The 21,661-nt window shown below is 41.9% G+C and overlaps 1 protein-coding gene and 1 long non-coding RNA gene across 2 annotated transcripts in view; one reads left to right on the top strand and one right to left on the bottom strand.

The window, feature by feature from the left end:
- C8H7orf50 (chromosome 8 C7orf50 homolog) overlaps positions 1–11,975 on the bottom strand; it is a 292,879-nt gene extending 280,904 nt beyond the window's left edge. The window contains exons 1-2 of the mRNA XM_030212353.1: positions 11,898–11,975; positions 2,762–2,897 (exon numbers count right to left, since the gene is read on the bottom strand). Of these exons, the coding sequence (XP_030068213.1) occupies positions 2,762–2,896 (135 nt within the window). The 5' untranslated portion in view covers position 2,897; positions 11,898–11,975. The remainder of the gene's footprint in view (positions 1–2,761; positions 2,898–11,897) is intronic.
- Positions 11,976–12,191: 216 nt separating this feature from the next.
- LOC115476153 lies at positions 12,192–15,767 on the top strand. The gene is made up of 3 exons (XR_003943139.1): positions 12,192–13,136; positions 13,370–13,472; positions 15,680–15,767. It is a non-coding gene; the product is annotated as an uncharacterized LOC115476153 (long non-coding RNA).
- Positions 15,768–21,661: the final 5,894 nt, after the last annotated feature.

Genomic DNA, 21,661 nt, shown 5'->3' with positions numbered 1-21,661 from the left:
ATCCACAAAGATCAACATTTATAAACTTTCTCTCTAATATAAAATATGAATTTATCAAACCAGCACAATAAACAAAACCTGTCAGTTTGCGTTCAAAGAATTTCCTCTACATATAGTAACTCGCTGACTTGAGTAACGTTCCTTCCAGGAGAGAAAAAAAAAAAAACACACCACAAATGTAGTTACATTTCCAATGAAAACATAATAATGCAGTGAACTGGAAGAAAACATGCTGAGCTCTCAGAGTGAAAGAGAACATCGTTAAAATGATTTACTTTTAAGAAAACAAGTCCCCGAGTCACTGCGTGACAACCCAGGGTTCGTTGCCGTGGCTAAGAGAACCATATCTGCATCTCTTCATGGCTCCAATGGAAGACAGCAAAGTGTGTCAGAAAGAGCGGCACTTCCAGCCCTCAAACAAGCCTGGTTTTCAGAGAAAGTGGGGGAAAGAGGTAACCAAAATAGGGAAAGGGAAATGGGACTTGATATACCGCCTCTCTGAGGTTTTTGCAACTACATTCAAAGCGGTTTACATATATTCAGGTACTTATTTTGTACCAGGGGCAATGGAGGGTTAAGTGACTTGCCCAGAGTCACAGGGAGCTGCAGTGGGAATTGAACTCAGTTCCCCAGGATCAAAGTCCACTGCACTAACCACTAGGCTACTCCTCCACTCATTCCACCAATAAGAGCCAGCCTCATCAGTGATGTCACAATGGCTTGATTGCCCGATACTTCGCTCACTTCTGATATTGTGATGTCATAAAGGAAAGGGAAATGGGACTTGATATGCCGCCTTTTTGTGGTTTTTGCAACCTACATTCAAAGCGGTTTACATATATTCAGGTACTTATTTGTACCTGGGGCAATGGAGGGTTAAGTGACTTGACCAGAGTCACAAGGAGCTGCAGTGGGAATCAAACTCAGTTCCCCAGGATCATACACACCTTAGCCTGGCCATTAGAGCAAATGCCTGCAAAAATGTATCTGGAATATTCACTGTGAGCAGCCTCAAACCAGACCTGTTTGGGAGCCATGAGAATCACATCTGAAAAGCATTTACAAATTTTCTTACTATAAGAAATTTTAAAAATACAAATACACACATTTTGCCAGCAGCCTTGTTCATCTCTGTACTCTGTCTACACAGTACCTTCACCGGATTTTCTGCCCTCCTTGCTCAGCAAGTTCTTTCATTTAGGCAAATATACACATTAACATTACTTTAAAAGGGCTGTCCACGTGATAAGATAAAAATGAGGTACTAACATAAAAAATGTTAAATATTATTTCTCCACCGATGGACTGAAGCTTAAAACCATACATGAGCTGTGTAACCCTATTTAGTGGTAAATACTCTGGATGCCCATGATCTAGATCTAGGAGTATTTATTATTTAGGAAGGGTAGCGTTAGAGGACGAAAGCCAAAAAAAAACTGTGCTTGCAACAAAGTCTTATGAAAGGAGCCACGGAAATATAGACTCACTGGAGACAAAAGATCTACACGAATGATGTTTATGGAGATCAGCTCATACAATGCAGAAAATTTCTGAGGACAAAGTGATCATCAGGACATATCAATTTATTAACCTGAATCCATACTAAGGAGGGGAAGGAAGTATCCCAGTTCAAGAAAAACAGTTGAAAACCTGGTTGTTTTATAAAGCATTTCTTTTGAGGGGGCAGTTCTCAGGTTTCGTGGGATATTGAGTAACTGTATGTTTTATTGCTGTGTTTCTTTGTAATGTTTTATGTGTTATTTTATGAGTGCTTTATTGTACTCCACTTAGATGTTTGGATAGGTGGGTTATAAATGTATTAAATTATAAATATTACTGTTAACCCCAGTTATTAGTAACTAGGCCTAATTGCATAAAATGGGACCTGTGCTAAAGTAGCACGAGTTAGTGGTAAATAAATTATCTTAACGGTAGCCCAATTGATAACTTCCCCCCTTAGTAGAAAGAGTTTCAGTTTCTCCAAACCAATGCTGATACTGTGATGTCATAATACCTCATTCCACCAATGCCTAAGAGACAACCTCATCAGTGATGTCACAGTGGCTGGACTGTCCTATACTTGGCTCACTTTTATTACATACTAGTAAAAAAGGCCCATTTCTGACACAAATGAAATGGGCGCTAGCAAGGTTTTCTTCGGCTTCCCTGCAGCCACCCATGTCCAGCGACCCTCCTCTCCCCCTGCGCCCACTGCAGCCACCCATGTCCAGCGACCCTCCTCTCTCCCCTGCCCCCCCTCCAGCCACCCATGTCCAGCGACCCTCCTCTCTCCCCTGCCCCCCCTCCAGCGACCCTCCTCTGGACATGGTTCAGCTGCGAGGCATGTTTTTTTTTCCCCCCGGGTTCTGAAGTTGACATCATAATGGCTACGGTGATGTCAGCCTGATCTACGGAGCCTAGCAGACCAACTCGGAATGAGCCACGGTCCCAGGCAGCAAATCAGAACGTTGGAAGTGAGAATTATTATATAGGATAGCAGTGATTTTTCTTTCTTGAGTCATTTCTTTTTCTTTAATTAAGGGAGAAGTTATAAATTTGGGCTATCGTTAAGATGTGTTATTTTACTGTTAACCCCAATTACTAGTAACTAGGTCTCATTGCATAAAATGGGACCTGTGCTAAAATAGCACATTAGTGGTAGAATCACATCTTACCAGAAGCTTACAATGATAACTTTGCAACTTAATGTAGGGAGTCTTCTTTAAGAAGCACATAGTTCATTTCACCTTCAAATTCTTACCTTGGCAACCTTCTTTTTTTTCTTTTTTTGAGGTTCAGTTTCCTGTACAAGCTGCTCTTGTTCCTCTGTCATCACAGGCAACTTGCGTTTCGTTTTCTCTTTCATTACTGAGGGTATCTTCTTACCCTTTGCCATCCTGGAAGAAATAAACCCACACTTATGACACAGGTCGTGTTCGCTTTGGTGGTCATATTAACCTAGAACCTCTCTCCCCCCCCCCCCCCCCCCCCCCCATCTTGTAGATTTATGAAGGTGCAGACATGGCCATGAATAACACGCACAAAATGTCCACATACAATGTTTACAAATTCTGAAGATGGAAATTATGTGGTATTGAAAGTACATATATGTCTTTCCTTTTGGACTATTTTAATGTTTCCCAATACAGGATATTCTCAATCAATAAAGAATGCGGAATGTAACAGGCATTCCAACATAATTTGGGGCACAAGGAACACTCCATTCATAAGAACATAAGCGTTGCCATACTGGGACAGACCGAAGGTTCATCAAGCCCAGAATCCTATTTACAACAGTGGCCAATCCAGGTCACAAGTACCTGGCAAGATCCCAGAACAGTAAAACAGATGTTGCTTATCCTAGAAATAAACCAGTGGATTTTCCCAAGTCCATCTTAATAATGTCTTATGGACTTTTCTTTTAGGAAATTATCCCAAACCTTTTTTAAACCCTGCTAAGCTAACTGCTTTTACCACATTCTCTGATAACGAATTCCAGAGTTTAATTACACGTTGAGTAGAGAAATATTTTCTCTGGTTTGTTTTAAATTTACTACTTAGTAGCTTCGTTGCGTGCCCCCTAGTCCTAGTATTTTTGGAACAGTAAACAAGCAATTTACATCTATCCATTTCACTCTACTCAGTATTTTATCTCCCCTCTTCTAAGATGAAAAGCCCTAGCCACTTTAGCCTTTCCTCATAGGAAGTTGTCCTATCCCCATTATCACTTTTGTTCCCTTCTCTGTAATGTTTTCTAATTCTGCTATATATATTTTTGTGATGCGGTGACCAGAATTGCACACAGTATTTGAGATGCAGTTGCACCACCAGTAGCTGTAAATCCATCCACACTGTCAAGGCACACTGTACATTTGACAGGATCAAATATTTAGCTGCAAGACAGACTGGAAGAAAGATTATTTACATTGTCTTATTTTATTTACCTCCTCTATGAAGGAATTCACTCAAGGCAGTGTACAGCAAGAATAAGTCAAACATAAGCAATAGATAATCACAGCAGATTTAACAGATCATCTAGCAAAACAAAGATCATTGATGGTCAACTCCAATAATCTTCCTTCACAATTGCTCAGATAACTCTTATTCATCAACAGGAGGTCTAAAGGCTGAGACTTGGGAAGCTCCTTGTGATCTTGCCTCAGGTACAAAGACTGTAAGCCCTCTGGGATCAGGGCAATGGCGTAGCCGTGGGTGGGTACAGGCACATCCACTTTGAATTCAGCCCCCCCCCCCCCCCCAGCAGCGATGTGGCTGGTGAGGATCCCCCAAGCCCCGCTTGCCAAAGACTCCCAGCATCTCTCCCTTCCCTCCTCCCAGCGATGGGGGAGGGGTTCTCTTAACTGAATTCCCCCAAGCCCTCGCTACCTTTTAAATCCTTCTCTTCTTGAATGAAAGCTCTTGCCACAAAAGAGTAGGATGTAAGGGGGAAAAAAAACACTGGGCAAAAAAAAAAATATATCAATACTGAAGCACTAGATGAGGTACTGTAAGGACTTCCAGAGCAGGACAAATCTTCATTGGTAAGTTATTTGCTGGGAAATTGCCTTTTTAACTTGGGAAAGGTAGATTTGCAGTTAAATATCAGTGTCTTTATTTTTAAGTTACTCTACTTATTTAGCAAAGGCAGTTTAAGAAATTAGGGTTTTCTTTGCTTGTTTAGCATTTAAAGCCTCTACAGTTCCGTAGGCTAGCAGTTAAGGGACTATTCTAGAGCTGACCATAGCATCAGTGTACAGCAGCGCTGATAGTCACAGGAAACCCCAGTTTAGAGTTTTAACTTTAGTTTGCAGCACAAGCTTTTTTTTTTTACATAGTATACTACTACTACAACTATTTAGCATTTCTATAGCACTGCAAGGCGTACGCAGCGCTGCACAAACATAGAAGAAAGACAGTCCCTGCTCAAAGAGCTATGTAATAAAAGTAAGCCAAGTATAGGACAATCAAGCCATTGTGACATCACTGATGAGGTTGGCTCTTATTGGTGGCCTGAGGCATTATGACATCACAATATTAGCTCTGGTTACAACAGACTACTACTATTACTATTTATCATTTCTATAGCGCTACAATGCATACGCAGCGCTGCACAAACATAGAAGAAAGACAGTCCCTGCTCAAAGAGCTTACAATCTAATAGACAAAAAATAAAGTAAGCAAATCAAATCAATTAATGTGAACGGGAAGGAAGAGAGGAGGGTAGGTGGAGGCGAGTGGTTACGAGTCAAAAGCAATGTTAAAGAGGTGGGCTTTCAGTCTAGATTTAAAGGTGGCCAAGGATGGGGCAAGACGTAGGGGCTCGGGAAGTTTATTCCAGGCGTAGGGTGCAGCGAGACAGAAGGCGCGAAGTCTGGAGTTGGCAGTAGTGGAGAAGGGTATAAAACCCCTTTCTCTATAGTTTTAAAACTTTAACTTTCTGCCAAAGCCTAATTCAGTCTTTCTTGCCACCCACTCTCCCCAACTCCCACCCACCCCTTGCACAACATTTCATTTATAGTCTTAAATTTATAGCCAGTTATTCTAATTAGGATAACAAGAGAGGAGTTTTAATTACATTTCATTACTTCCTAAGAAGCAAACACTAAATAAATCACACAATGTACCATATAATATAAAAGCTCTTTTATATTAGTCTAATATCTTAGAAAGTTTTAAATTATGAAACAACTCTGGATACAGTAGGGAAAGTTCGTTATGTTGAAACCAGCCTGACTTTTCTGTTGCTGGGGTTCATTTATGAAATGCCCTTCCGGGACCACTTTGCCTATGCAGGAAGGTGGCTCAGTTTAAGAAATTGATAAAAACACAGTTGTTTGTAGAAGCTTTTAAGTAACAGCAGCGGGTGTTAATAGTATCGATGCAGAGCAACACTTACAGTATATGAATGGTTGTGTGATATGTGATTTGCCGTTTACTTAGATTTTGTTTTCATCGTGTATGTTGGATTTGTAAGTCGTCCAGATTATAGGTGATATATAATTTTTTAAAATAAATAAATAGCTCAATAAGATTGTTACATTTGTACCCCGCACTTTCCCACTCATGGCAGGCTCAATGCGGCTTACATGGGGCAATGGAGGGTTAAGTGACTTGCCCAGAGTCACAAGGAGCTGCCTGTGCCTGAGGTGGGAATCGAACTCAGTTCCTCAGTTCCCCAGGACCAAAGTCCACCACCCTAACCACTAAGCCACTCCTCCACTAAGTCCATCAGCGAGAGACATGCTATCCAGTCTTTTGCACTTATGAATGGTTGTGTGATTTGTCATTTACTTAGTTTTTGTTATGTACCTTAGATTTGTAAGTCGCCTAGGTTATACGCAATATATAAATTTTAAAAATAAATAAATAACTCAATAACTCAACAATACTAAGCTGCACATAGCAGTCCAGCAGCAAAAGGAACGCTATCCAGTCTTTTGCACTGTGCCATATATATGATTATCTCCCAGCTGGTGAAAGGTTACACATGTGTGCCCGATGCAAAGAGCTTCTAGCTCTCAGAGAACGAGTACATTCTCTTAAGGCTAGAGTAGCAGACTTGGAGGAGCTGAGTGAGATTGATAGATGAGACCTACAGGGATGTTGTAGAGATGTTCCACCTCCAGTCTGGCAGCCCCTGTGATGCCTTGGAGGAGGGAGGTCTCCTAAAAGGAAAGCATCACCCTGGTCTCTAAAAAGGACAGCATCACCCTGGTGAAGTAAGAAGTACTCCTGAAGCCAGAACCTGCCCACCAGGGGATACACTATCCTCTCAAACTGAGGATATGTCTCCAATAACTTCTGCCCCACCAGTTCCACTAAAGAGGCCAGGGACAGGCGCCAAGGAAGAAAGGGAAGCCCCAGAAGAGCAGGAGGCCAAATTCGCAGGTTGATCGCTGTCAGCAGATCGTCGGGAACCGCAGGAGTGCCCGAAGCCAAAATGGCGCGCACACCCAAAGGCTCAGTGCAGGAAATCAACAATCCTGAAGTTGCAGCACCATCCTCCACAACGGGCTCCAAGCAACCCACTAAGCAGATGCCTTCTGCGGATCTCCTTTTTCTACAGCAGGAACATCACTTTGCCACTTCTGCTGCCATGTCATCAACACGCCCAGCACGAACTGCCACCAACAAGAGAGAAAAAAAATCAGGTACTCACTGAAAACCTAGATGGAGGAGGAGTGGCCTAGTGGTTAGGGTGGTGGACTTTGGTCCTGAGGAACTGAGTTCGATTCCCACTTCAGGCACAGGCAGCTCCTTGTGACTCTGGGCAAGTCACTTAACCCTCCATTGCCCCATGTAAGCCGCATTGAGCCTGCCATGAGTGGGAAAGTGCGGGGTACAAATGTAACAAAAAAAACCGTGGCTTATGAGCATAGCAGCATCACCCAATGAAGGCCCGCTGCCAAAGAGGCTCCGCGGGCCAAGGCAAACACTGTTCCGGTCCTATCACCAGTTCTTCGTCTGTGCATTTTACTTTTTTGTTTGTTTGTTTTTTAAGTTGGTGAGAAAGGCAAAGGAACAACCGGACCCAAGGATGGGATACAGGGTAAGACGGGGTGAATCAGAGACCTGACTGAACAGGTATGCTTCCAAAGAAGACCAACAGTGACCAAACACCCCCCAGCTCTCAACTGGTCAGCAGCCCAGGAGAAGACCCCAGAAGAGAATCCAGGAGCTGATGAGAAGTCATCCACCACCTGCTGGAGATAGTGATATACTGGCTACTGAAGGGGCTGGTCATCCAGTATCACTCACTTCAGTTTAAGATCTCCACCTGCTGGTAGATGGACACAACCCACCAGTTACTGGATTTGTCTGCTGCATGCGTTAAAGAATCTTATCTTCTTATGTTACAAAAATTAAAACCCTTATCATCATGGTGAATAAAATACTGACAAGCAATGTAGACAACAAGGTGCTCATTTTCAAAAGAGAAAAATGTCTCAAAAGCAGCACAAAGAAGCAAATGGCCATTTTTACGAGAAAACATCCAAGTCAAGATTTTTGAAACTCAAATTTGATACGGCTTTCTCCTCACTTCGTCTAAACCGCAAGGAAGCGTGATTCGGGCACGCCCAGAATTTGGACTTTTTCAGGGATAACAGAACAAAATAAAAATATCTAGGGCAAAAATTGTGACTTTTTATGCGGACCTGTTTCAATCATGATTAACGGCCTGATGCACAAAGCTGACAGTGCTGTTAATGTTTGCTTTAGACTGGTTCTAGCCAGTCTAAAGCAAACGTTATTTAGCGAGCCACGAACAAAGGGGTTTTCCATAACTCTAACATGTGCCGTTAGCAGCCACAGAGAACCTCACGCAAATTAACTCATTAATATTTTAATGAGCATTCCGGGCGATGCACAGCTCCAGAGTGCTTACCTCTAATGAACTAATTTTACAGCTGGAGTAGGAAAAGGAAGGAAACACAAGCAGACAGCTGCAAAGGCTGCTTGTGCTCCCTACCTCTCCCCCTCGTAACCCCCCCCCTGCAAGCAGTTCCCTAGCAGTACAGTGGACCACACCCCAGCAACTGACCCTGGTGGTCTAGTGACCTCCACTCCCTCCTCCCCTCCCGGGTACTTTAAAAAAAGTTGGGCAGGAGCGCATCCCAGAATGCTGTTGCTCCTGCCCAACTTTTCTTAAGGTACTGGGGAAGGGAGCAGGGAGTCGCTAGACCACCAGGGTCATTTGCTGGGGTGCGGGGCACGTGCAGTCCACTGGACCACCGGGTGGGGGGTTGGGAGGTGCAGTCCACTGGACTACCAGGGAATTTTGTAAGGAGGGGGACAGAAGGCATCAGGGGGGCCTGAGGTCCATCAGACCACCAGGGAATTTTATCAGTGTGGGAGGGGGAGCTCGGGGTCCAGTGCATTGGAGCTGTCAAATGCACTTGACAGCTTGGATTCACAAACAGCGAGAAATGCACAAAGGGGGATCCGTGCAGCTCACCGACACCAACCCTTAAATTACCGAGAAAAGAAAACTAGGTTAAGGGGTCATTTTACTAAGGTGCACTAATGATTAGTGTGTGCTAAATGATAATATGACCATTATATTCCTATGCGTGTCTTACCTGTTAGTGCATCTTAGTAAAAGGGCCCCTAAATGGTAGTGGAATATACTTTAATATATAATCTGTAAATTTATAAGCAAATTTTCTTTGCATGGCTGTTCTACATTGTGCAATTCAGAACAATCACTGAGTACGTCAGGCACTCCAACGTTACTAATTTAATGGAATAATATTGATATTTCCAGGGCTGATCACACAATATGATGGCAAATTATGCAGGGATAAGGACGGTATACTTACAAATGCCAAATGAGATTAAACTGAAAGCAGACTACTACTACTTGCCCTGTCCTTTATCCTCACCTATTTATTCCCTTACCCTTAATCGTTCTGTCTGTTTACGTGTCTTAACTAGATTGTAAGGTCTTTGAGCAGGGACTGTCTTTTTGTGTATGGTGTACAGCGCTGCGTATGCCTTGTAGCGCTATAGAAATGATAAATAGTAGTACTGCTACAAGAAGGAGGCGAAAGAGAAGATCTGGGCAGTTGTACTGAAAGGTTTCTCCTGCTATGGGCAAACCATTTATAACATAAGAAGAAGAAATGCTATACCGGGTCCATCAATTTTTTTTCTTATTGGGATTTATTAACCACCTTTATGAAGAGATTCATCCAAGATGGTGTACAGTAGGTATCATAAGGGTCTACAAGTATTGAAAGACACTATAGGCATTATAACAGAATAAGGCATAAAAAGAGAATACTGAAAGCATATCAGGTATGTATGATGCATAGGAAATATAATCAACATATTAAATTGCTAAAAAGGCACATTATGGCAAATTAATTGATACAAGTGATAATTCTGTTTGTCAGCTGTTTCAAATTCTTAATGTTCTCACGGAGAAAAATCCTGGGAAATTAAAAATGCCATCAGCAGACCAATTAGGTCATTTCTTTCAGTAGAAAACAGAAGCTTTAAGATTAAATATGGTGTTGATGAATTAAAATCCTAAGGCCCCATTTACTAAGCCACGCTGTAGGCGCACTAACATTTTTAGCACACACTAATATATTCCTATGGGTGTCTCTAGCGTGCGATAATTTTTAGCAAACGCTAGCGCACCTTTGTAAACAGGGCCCTTAATCTGGAGGACAAAATTTACAAAAACATTATGGGTGGATAATTTCAGATACATTCTTTGGTTAAATTATCAAAACTTTTATTAAAAATTAAGAAGTCTAATAAATGTTCTTGATCCGATCCCATCAAGTTGGGTAAAAATTAATATACATGGGCTTCTCCCATTGTTGCTTTTTAAATCGAAGTTTGACTACTGGGAGAGTACTAGCAGCTTGGAAATATGTAGGGGTACGTCCAACTTTAAAATTCCCCATAGGAGATACTGAAAATGTGAAAAATTGTAGGCCTATTTCAAATTTGTCGTCCAGTTAAATAAGTAGAACAAATTGAACAAGGCCAATCTAGCTCAGAAGTACCTGGCAGGATCCCAATTAGCAGCAAGATTTCATGCTACCTACCTCCTAAGGATAAGCAGTGACTTTACTCAAGTTTATGTCCACTGATTTTTGTTTTCCACCAGTAATTTGTCCAAACCTTTTTTAAACTAACCTTAACCACATCCAATTGGAAAAAAAATTATCCTATTTGTTTTGAAAGAGTAAACAACTGATGCACATTTACCCATTCCACTCTCGATTTTATAGAGCTCTATCACACCTCCCCATCAGCTGTCACTTCTCAAAGTTAAAGAACCTTAACCTTCTTAGCCTTTCATCCCCTTTATTATTTTGGTCATCTTTCCCTGTCCCACTTAAATGTCTGCTATTTAGCTTTAGGTGCTTTTAGTGCAAGAACAAATTTTTCCTTCATGCCTTAATGATACTACGATAAAAGAGTTCACCAGGAAATGGCCTTACTGATTCACACTATTCCTCTGCCTCTGTGCAGTCCAATTTCCATGTATTTCTCTTTTTCAGATGTGTAACTAAATATGTTTTATTTGCAAATTTAGATCCACCTTAAGCCTTTGCGTTTGTGAAAGCTTACTATCTAGCTTAATCTTTTTTTAACATCTATTTCTAGTAGTCCATGATGTGATGGAGCCTCCAGAAGCAAGTACTTTCTGTTTTTGCTACTTTGTATAATAGTTTGTCATGTGTCTAAACATGGGCATAGGATAGATTGGGTTTTTTTTAATCTGTTTTTAATTGATTCCGGATGTTTTGTGCTCCACCTAGATATAGAAGGATTTATAAATAATAAACTAAATGGCAGAACTCACTTTCAAGTGGTGCAAAAATATGCAAACAATACCTATAACTAGCTGCACTGGCACAGTCCAGTGGTATTTGTTACGCCAATAAGTGCATGCAGTAATACCTCTGCAGTGCAACCTGGCCAGTATGGGTCACTGTATTATCCCAATCACTGCTTTTCATGCAAAAACAACCTGCTCTTCCCTCAGTTCCTTCCTCTTTAGTTGCTTAACATTTCCTCGCTGTTATCTCAAAACCCATGTGCGTTTGTTTATCTGTCTTTTACCAGACTTTAAACTCTAAGACGCCACAGCAACAGAGTATTAATTGAAACTGTAAGTGTTGCACACTGGTAAAACTATCCAAACAACACAATAATCTACAGAGATTCTGCTAACAGAGTAGCAACTGACAGTGGGGCTGCACTAAAGCGCAAAGAGACAAGCCCGACTGTATCTCCTGTTTTACTCTGTATACAGTACCCCGGAATCGGAGCCACGGTCTTTTCAAGTGCCTGCTGCAAAAACTTTCTTGCTATTTTACCGATTAAAAACATAAAACCATGCCTTACTCGTCCGCTTCCTACCCAAAGCTTACAGGCTTACGAGTCCCACGTGCTCCGCTGACACACACACAGCTCCACTCAGCGGCGCGCCTTCCCTACAAAAACCCAGCAGCAGCCTCGGCTTCAGATTGGCTCGTTCGCCTTCATCAAGGTGATGTACGCGATTGGATACTCGTGAATCAATCATTCCTTCAGCAAATAGCAGATCGCTGCAGCCTAGCAACAACCAACACCTCCTCCTCCGCCGTCTACTTTCGCCCAGCAACGTTCTGCTCCTCTTGATTCTGGAGGGCTTTTTTGGTGATGTAATCAAAAAGCGCCGGAAAATAAACAGGGTGGTAAACCTCCTAGATATGAATTATTTTAGAGCATTATGGCCAAGGAGGTTGGATCCTTGGTTATGCCTGTTTCTGGTGTTGATAATTGGGTTAGAACGTGGCGCTGGGTCTTCAGTTGGTGCAGTCTTCATTCCACCAATACTTTGCTATCCATAACGAATATGCACGAGACGGCTTTGAATGCCTATTTTTCACAATGTATGCAGATCTACCCCATGTATATTGGTGATGGATATGGAAAACAGACAAAGCAGATACGTATATGAAAAAAAAAACAGTATTTAATGGAAATTCGATGACAATGAAATTAGAAAGGGGCTTCATTGTCATCGAATTTCCATTAAATACAGTTTTTTCTTATACGTCTCTGCTTTGTCTGTTTTCCATCTTGGAGTTTGCACATCGGTTACCCTGTTTTATTGGTGATGGATATTCTGAATCTCTTAGTGGATCTCTAGGATTGGGTGAGAGGGGAAGGAAAAATAAATGCCGGCTTCAATCAACTTGAAAATGCAGATTCATAGAAAAGCAGATTAGTGAAACAGGCAAAGGAAAGAGAACAGGTCCACACCATCCTTTTTTAAAGAATGGGTTTGCCCGTTGCTTCTCAGCCTTGTTTTTATGTTGCCAGCCACCTCTCTCTATTTCCGTAACCTAGCCAACCGCAAAATGTTCTCGATCTGTATCTTCCTGGGAGAGGAACCTTCTGCCGAGTTGTCTATGTGATCGCGACTTCCGCTTCCGGCGACCTTGGTTTTAGGTAACATGAAGTGTGTGGGTCTGAACCAAGGAAGTTTTTGCTCGGGCAGATGATTGAGAGCTTGCTAGGTTGCTTGTAGAAGATCTTTGCTACAGTTTTAAGCTTTTGTAGTAGCTGTGGAGCTGAAGAAACTGGATTATGCGCTGGAATCTTTACCGGTCTTTGGGTCTGAGGTAAGGACTCCTGACAAGATAGTTTTAACCTACATGAATTTTACTTTGATGTTTATTGTGAGGATGGCAAGAGAGTTTTTAATACCTGGTACTGAACACACATTTTTTAAAACTGCTTTTTATTTAGATTTAATTTCTATTACTAATCATTTTAAATTGTTTTAATACGTTTTGTTTTAAAACAAAAACACAACTTGTAATCATAACTTCTAATTCTTAATATATATTTTTAGAATGTTTAACTTTCTAGTATACAGAGATAGAAATGACAGACCCCATCCCAATTGTAGGCCTGCTCATGCGCACGTAGGCAAGACAAGGGGCATTAATTAAAAGGTCAGCAGCATAATATATTCGTATAATCCTGAGGAATGTTTTTGATTCAGAATGTAATTATGATATAGAGAGAAAACTGTTGAATGGAGAATAACTATCAAGGCAGCAAGCAATAACATCACATTTGGAAATATTTTAGTGGCATTCCTGTTTCTGTAGATAAAATAGGTTTTTGTTTTTAGTATGCATCCCTAAGACCTGATTACCTGAATGAAACGGTATTATGAAAATTTGAATGTGAAAGTCGTTAGGATACTAAATATTTTAGTTATATTGTCATCTTCACCCCCCCCACACACACACACACACACACACAATACCAATTGGTGGTCTTTTATACTAAAAACATTGAATTTGAACAAAACGTTTTCATTTAATGATTTGATAAACTGACTTTCACTGTATACACACCCTTTTTTTTTTCTTTTTTTAAGATTGTTGTAGCTTCATGTCAATGGTAGTTAAAACAGGCATTTTACAGTTCACTCTTTTTGCATGCAATGAGTAATACTAATTGAGCATTATGATGCTATTTAAATCCAGTGGTTTGTTTTAGGATTTATTTTCTCATTTGATGAGTGGCATTATAGGTGATGTATCTTGAGAGCCATCTACCATTTCAGAGTTACAAAGATGGTAATGTGCCTTAGGTTACGTATGTCAGACGAGGGCGGGCCAGGTGCAAAGGAGGGAAGTCAGAGGCGATCAGCTGTTGTTGCCAGTGCAGTGCCTTCAAACGGAGGTGAGAGGTGCTGCGAGGGCCCGGTGGAGGGGGGAGCGGGGGCGGAGGATGGTGGGGAAGTTGTCATTTCAAGGAAGGGAGGGGAGCCAGGGCTGCGTAAAAGTTCTGATTTCAATGCAGGGGGGAGCGGCGGCGACGACCCCGGGCGGGGGCGGGCAAGGCTGTCAATAAAGGACGTGTTTGGTTTTGTTTTTTTATCTATAATACCTACAGTGAAGAACGTCCATAAAGGACGCTCCTGACGAGCGTTTTTGCCCCCTCCCAATTTTTTTTTTTTACATTTTATAAGTTTTCGAAGCCTGCGCAGCCCCAACGAGAGGTACAGACTTCTCGTTAGCTTTCCCGGCGTTTTCCAGCGTTAGGGCAAGCGGAAAAGCTTAGTGCATCTCATTTCAATAGGGTTTCTACACAATTTGCTCATCTGCATTCCATTTGCGTTAGCTGCTTCCGTCGTCTGAAAAAAAATATTTAGTGCATGCCAGGGTTTACTACTTGTTCGTTATTGCCTCATAAAGTTTTGTGCATCTGGCCCCAAGTGAGCTTTGTTTCTGCTGCAGTGAGAGGGAAGACTGACTGGCTTATAGAGGTTGTAGTGGTGAGGCTGTGCTGGGGGGTAGCTGTCTGTGTATTTCTACTAGTGGCCTGCAGTTGTATATTAAGGGCTGAGATTGTAGAGTCGAGGAGTGTGTCAGATTTTAAAAAGGCATGGGATAAGAATGTGAGATCGCTTAGGAAAAGGAAGAGTTAGGGGTTACAGAGGATGGGCAGACTGGATGGGCCATTTAGCCTTTATCTGTCGTCATGTTTCTATGTTTAGTTGATTAATCTTTCTTTTCCCTTGTACATGGAATGGGAGAACCTTAACGGCCTTTTTACCAAGCAGCAGTAAAAAGAGGCCTTAGCACAACCTTATGTGGATCATTGTCGTGCGCTAAGGCCATTATTGCTGCTGGAGTAAAATGGCTGACTTTTTTTTTTCCATTTTTTTATATTAATGGCCACGTTGCAAATTTTCTCATTACCACCACCTATTAATTTTATTTTTTAGCGTATCCCCAAATTACCACAGGACACTTCAGCATGCCCTGCGCAAAGCACACGTTAATGGTCGCCACAGCTTTGTAAAAAGGCTTCTTAGTAAATAATCAGGGCCTAAAGGAGCTGCTGTAAATATCGGAGATCTCTGCACCCCTCCCCCCAAGGATAGTTTTAAAATTTATAATCTCACTTCCTAATTATCCCTTCTGATTCAAGGTTCAGGTGGTGCTTTGCTGATCTAAAACCGAATGCCATGTGGGAATATAGCATGACCTGAATCATTTATTGACCATTTTAAGATTTTATTCCAACAAAGTAGAAAAACTAAACTAGTCAGACAAATTACAAAATGTAATCTAGACACGAGACAAAGAGAAAAGAAGAAAAAGAGCAAACTTGATTTCATGGTCTTCTGCCTTATTTGTAGGTCAGCCCAAGTCTCTAGAACGAAAGCTGTAACTCAAAGAATTCATGAAAATTCCAACCAAGAAAATCCAGAAGACAAAGAAGCTTCTGCCCCCATTCCATTTTCCACAAGTAAAGGCAGTCACCGTGTTTGGACTGTGGCCCAATCTTTTGGAAGTGATTATAAAAGACCCTGGTGGAAGGTTCTGCCAGTTAGCTTATTATCAGCAGCATTTGTGCTCTGGTGCTTTTTCAGAGAAGAAACAGAACTGGATAAAGCTTTATTTAACATCATAGAGATACCTGAGAGAGGTACAGCAGAGGAAACGCACAATCCCAAAAAGGAAACATAATGTTGTGAAACAAAGATTGATGAACCTGCTGCTTATTGTATTTGTATCGCTCAAAAATTACTGCCCTTTAAATTAAGTATTTTAATACATGTTGATACAATAAATGTTTGTTAAAAACTGAATATGTTTTATGCTTTATAAGAATTGACAACAGAAACTTTATATAAAGCCAATTATGTAACATTGTTTGGGAGAAGTAACTTGTAGAAAGAGTGCAGTTCAGCACAGGGGTGGAAAACATATATAAACTTCAATTACATAAGTACATAAGTAATGCCACACTGGGAAAAGACCAAGGGTCCATCGAGCCCAGCATCCTGTCCACGACAGCGGCCAATCCAGGCCAAGGGCACCTGGCGAGCTTCCCAAACGTACAAATATTCTATACTTGTTATTCCTGGAATTGTGGATTTTTCCCAAGTCCATTTAGTAGCGGTTTATGGACTTGTTCTTTAGGAAATCGTCTAACCCCTTTTTAAACTCTGCTAAGCTAACTGCCTTCACCACGTTCTCAGGCAATGAATTCCAGAGTTTAATTACACGTTGGGTGAAGAAAGATTTTCTCTGATTTGTTTTAAATTTACTACACTGTAGTTTCATCGCATGCCCCCTAGTCCTAGTATTTTTGAAAAGCGTGAACAGACGCTTCACATCCACCTGTTCCACTCCACTCATTATTTTATAGACCTCTATCATGTCTCCCCTCAGCCGTCTCTTCTCCAAGCTGAAAAGCCCTAGCCTCCTTAGTCTTTCTTCATAGGGAAGCCGTCCCATCCCGGCTATCATTTTAGTCGCCCTTCGCTGCAGCTTTTCCAATTCTACTATATCTTTCTTGAAGTGCGGCGACCAGAATTGAACACAGTACTCAAGGTGCGGTCGCACCATGGAGCGATACAACGGCGATACAAACTAGTACATGGTGTGGTTTTTTTTTTTTTTTTTTTTTTTAACCAGGTATAGATATCTGTAAGAACATTATTATTTTTTGACAAATTGTAAAATGAAAGCTTGTCTCTTATTTTTACTTTGCACTCATTTTCCAACAGTAGGGGTTCATGGCTTGCTGCTTTGATTCCAAGCATTGTCAACATGGAATAGGGTTGTCTGGTTCTTCTTGTCATGCCCCAAGGCTCAGTGCTTTTGCCTATTTTAACTTTAGTTTCAGTAATAGTAGTTGTATATCAGATTGGCTAAATGGAAAGGTAAAATTATTATCCTAGGGCCGGTATCAATTGCTTATTAGACAATTGGTTTGTCGTTATAGGTCAATAGAACGAGTGTTTGGGACTGAGGCTGTCCCATTATTACCAATGTGTCTCTTCAGCTGGGAGAGGTACTAGATAGCTAACGATTAAATATTAAAAAGCTGGTATTCGTGTTTATATTTAATTTGCATTTTGCAAACTGTATTCTTTTCTTACTTTTCTGCTAGCAATGTATGAAAACATATTTTAATTTTTGACTAGTGAAATCCTTTTAAGTCTACCACTTCTAGAAGAGAGAAAAAAAATTAAGTTCATTCAGAACAAAGCTACATGTCTGCTGAACGGACTGGTATGTTACTGATGGCCAGAATAGTCTACTTGGAAGAAACCTGTATATGAATAGAGATAATTAGCATTAACTGCATTAGCTGTCGTGATTTCTGAGGAAGTAGAATAACTTCCTGTCCTCTTTCTCCAACTCCCCACCATTTTTTTTTTTTTTGCCATTGGGTAGATTTGGTGTTCTGAAGTGCTTAAAGCCCCCCCCCCCCCCCCCCCTGGATATTGAGAGTGGATAGGAAGTATCTTTTATGTTTGAGCTTAAGCTTCAGTTTGTTTTTATAGGGAGAATTTTCTGTAGCCTTTTTTGGTACAGCGTGTTTCATTTTAGATTAGGAGGAAACGGTCTGTTTTGTAGAGCTTGCCTAGTGAGCGGGAGTCAGTTCATACCTAGCACTAGGGCTTTGGTGGCTTGCAGGCAGTCTGCTCATCGTAATGATTTGACATCATCCAGTTTCTTTTCTCTGGTAATGGTGAAGGAAATTGAGGATCCAAAGGAAAAGCCGTGGCGTTACCTAGTGGGTGTGCTTCGCCAAGGGGCATTAATGCATAGACAGTACTGTGTCTATACCAGGAAGGAGACGGGAATGAAATCGAGGACTCCTTTTATTTTTAAAGCCAAATGAGTCGTTCCCAGACGTTGTAACAGGAAACACTTTTACAATCAAATGTCAACAAAATTGTGGATGTGATTGCGACACGAACAAGATTCCATGACGTAGACACCAATGCAGTTTAAGAGCACTGAAGAAAGCAGCAAATGTTATTTGGGCTGAAGATAAGTGATATTTGTGTATTCTGCCGGTGTCGGCTTGTTTTGCTGTACTGGTTTCCACACACTCACTGGGCCAGGCCACACAATATAAAATGCATCCAGTGTTCCCTTCTCCACTGCTGCCAACTCCAGACTTCGCTCCTTCTGTCTCGCTGCACCCTATGCCTCGAATAGACTTCCTGAGCCCCTACATCTTGCCCCATCCTTGACCATCTTTAAATCTAGATTGAAAGCCCACCTCTTTAACATTGCTTTTGACTTGTAACCACTCGCCTCCACCTACCCTCCTCTCCTCTTTCCTCTACACATTAATTGATTTGCTTGCTTTATTTTTTGTCTATTAGATTGTAAGCTCTTTGAGCAGGGACTGTCTTTCTTCTTTGTTTGTGCAGCGCTGCATACGCTTTGTAGCGCTATAAAAAATGCTTAGTAGTAGTAGTAGTTACTGGTCACTTACTAAAGATCCATGAATAGGGAATTGAAATCGAAGGATGACCAATTAATAGTTGCAGCCCAGTACCATGGTTTACAGCAAGCATTGAAACAAACAAAAAAAAAAAACCTGGTACAACAGGCCTATATAGATTCTATAAGAAAAGGCTAGAAGCAGTTACTCAATCGTGGCTGGCTTCAAAGTGCTGATGACAGAAAATTTTTATACGGAAAGGCAACAAGGTGGCATATCTCATTCATTGGAAATTTTGTAAGCATTAAATAAGTGTTTAAAAAAAATACCCCACCATGGGATCATGTGAGAATTGTGGCTACTAATGCGATTTGGTTGGACATTAAGCATCCAGTTGTATTTGCAGCATTTCTCGGCAATCTTTCAGTGTCTTCAGAATTGAACACTGTCTCTGCTTTTTTTAGGACATTGTAAACTATTGCAAGACCCCGCCACAGGCCGTGTCAGATCTAATAAATTTGAGTTAACCCCCCCCCCCCCCCCCCCAATCCTGAGGGGTCCTTCTGCTTTTGATCCTTAAGACAGGTATAACCCACAAGTTTTGTAATGGGCTGTGGGATGAAAAGAAAGGTGTTGATTACATAGATTTTATGTGCTGTATCTTATAAACTTTGTTTGCATATCAAACATATAAAAGGCGAGTGTCGTACTCACTCGCAAATGCGCAGTAGAGACTTCCCTCTCTGCCCCGCCCCTGCATCAATACGTGATGAGGGGGGTGGGACAGAGCGGAAAGTCTCTACTGCGCATGCCGCAGACGTACTCGCAACCGCTCCGCCCTCCCCCCCCCCCCCGAGGTCACTGCTACCGCCGCCCCTCCACCCGGCCCGAGCACTGTCTTTCTTATTGAACTTACATTGCACCACACAGACGCAGCAGGCACATCAGCAAAGCTGCCGTCGGGACGGGCTTCCTTCTCTGCCTGTGTCCCGCCCTCGCCGCTTTACATCACACGAGGGCGGGACACAGGCAGAGAAGGAAGCCTGTCCCGATGGCAGCTTTGCTGATGTGCCTGCTGCGATGTAAGTTCAATAACAGACAGTGCCCGGGGGGGGGGGGGGGGGGGGGGGCGGAGCAGCAGCGACCTTGGGGGGGGGGGCCTCGGAATCCCCCCCCCCATTCCAAAACTAACTGCTAGTAACATGATTAAACCGGAACCCCCAAAATTAAACAGTTTGAAAACATCACCCTTAGGGCCCTGTTTACTAAGGTGCACTAGCGTTTTTAGCGCATGCTAACCATGTAGATACCCATATGAATATTATTGGCTTCTACCCCTTTCAGCACAGCTTAGTAAACAGGGCTCTTAGTAACAAACACACATTTGAAATGTGGCAAATAAGATTTCTTAACTGTAGATTAAACTATTACTTGCTAATTAGAAAGAGCTCCTCATAAGTTCTGGAAACAAATTTGACATTGCTTGAAGCAATCATTGCTCTGTAGTAGTGTTTTGTGCGCATGGGTGTTAAGTGTGGAAGGAGAAATTAGATTCAGTTGGTTTTGGTATAAACTATCCCAGAGCAGTCTAATTACTCCAAAACATATTGGACCTCAATGCCACCCAAACTGTAGAGAGAGCTAAACACGGTGGATGAGACTCTTTAAAATTGTTTGGTTGGTTTTTGGTACACATGCAGTGAATGAAGAATTGAACTGCTTTCACTATTGTCCCCATTCCAGAGTGGTTTATGTGCAGAACCTAGATGTGGTATCACCATTTTGTGTTATTTCCATTATCTGCTTGATGTACCCTTCACTGGAAACAGCCCCACCTTGCTCTGTTGTGGCATTCTTTGTTCTTCCAGCCAAATTAGTGCATTCCTGGTTCACAGGATTAGAGTTAAGATTTTAAACCATGGCTTCCCAATGAGCTACCATTGCAGCCAGGTTTGACATGCAAATTAATTGTATGAATTCTATTACGAAGACTGTGCAAATTGACCTATCAGTTGTGGCTGTATCCCCACTTTAGGAAGCTTTACTCCAATGATTGGTTGTAGTATCCCTCCCCCCCCCCTTCCCTAGGGTAGCAGAAGTTGTTTATTCAGGGACTATCAGATCAAAAGAGGACCCTTAGTTGTGTTCTAGTCACTATCGTGACCTAACCAAGTTAAGTTTCAGCTCGCAAAAGTCACTTCTATTTTAATATATTTCTACACTAGTATAATAATGGAGATAATCTAGTAGCGAGTTCAGTGTGTGACCAACAGTAGAAAATGGGTTGTAATACTGGTAGATTCTACAACATACTTCTGCAAACGTACTTACAAATTGCCTGAACATCCAGCCAGTGTCTGCCTTCTCTCTCCCTGCCATCCAATGTCCACGCCCTTTGCCCCTTCCAACTGCTACATGCCATATCTCCCCCTTCAAACCACTGTATGTCCTTTCTCTCCCTTCCAGGATCTGTCCTCTGCCCCTTCAAGCCAGGGTCTACTCTCTCTCTGCCCCTTCCATCAACCAGCTGCCCTTTCTCTCCCTTCTATTCACTGTCTGCCGGCTATCACTACCCCTTCTATCCAGTCTGTTTGTTTTTGTTTTAACTGGATCCACCCTCCCCCCAATAGCTGTAACAGCAAACAAATACAAACAAAAGTCAAATCATGGGGCCTTACCTCCCTCTGTCTGCCCCATTTACCCACCCTTCCATTCACTGTCTACCTTCTATCTCTACCCCTTCTATCCACTGTCTGTCTTTTTTACTGGATCCATCTCCCCTCCCCCAATAGCTGTAGCAGCAAACAAAAAAACAAATCAAATAATGGGGCCTTACCTACCGCTGGCTGCCAACTCTGCTCCAGAACTGGCAGTAACATCAAAGGGGTAGGATCAGCAGCTAAAGGTAGCATAGAACTGGTGATCT

The sequence above is a fragment of the Microcaecilia unicolor genome, chromosome 8, assembly GCF_901765095.1.
Source record: "Microcaecilia unicolor chromosome 8, aMicUni1.1, whole genome shotgun sequence".
NCBI lineage: Eukaryota > Metazoa > Chordata > Amphibia > Gymnophiona > Siphonopidae > Microcaecilia > Microcaecilia unicolor.
The sequence above is the reverse complement of the archived record's forward strand: the minus strand, read 5'-3'. Positions and strand labels throughout refer to the sequence as shown.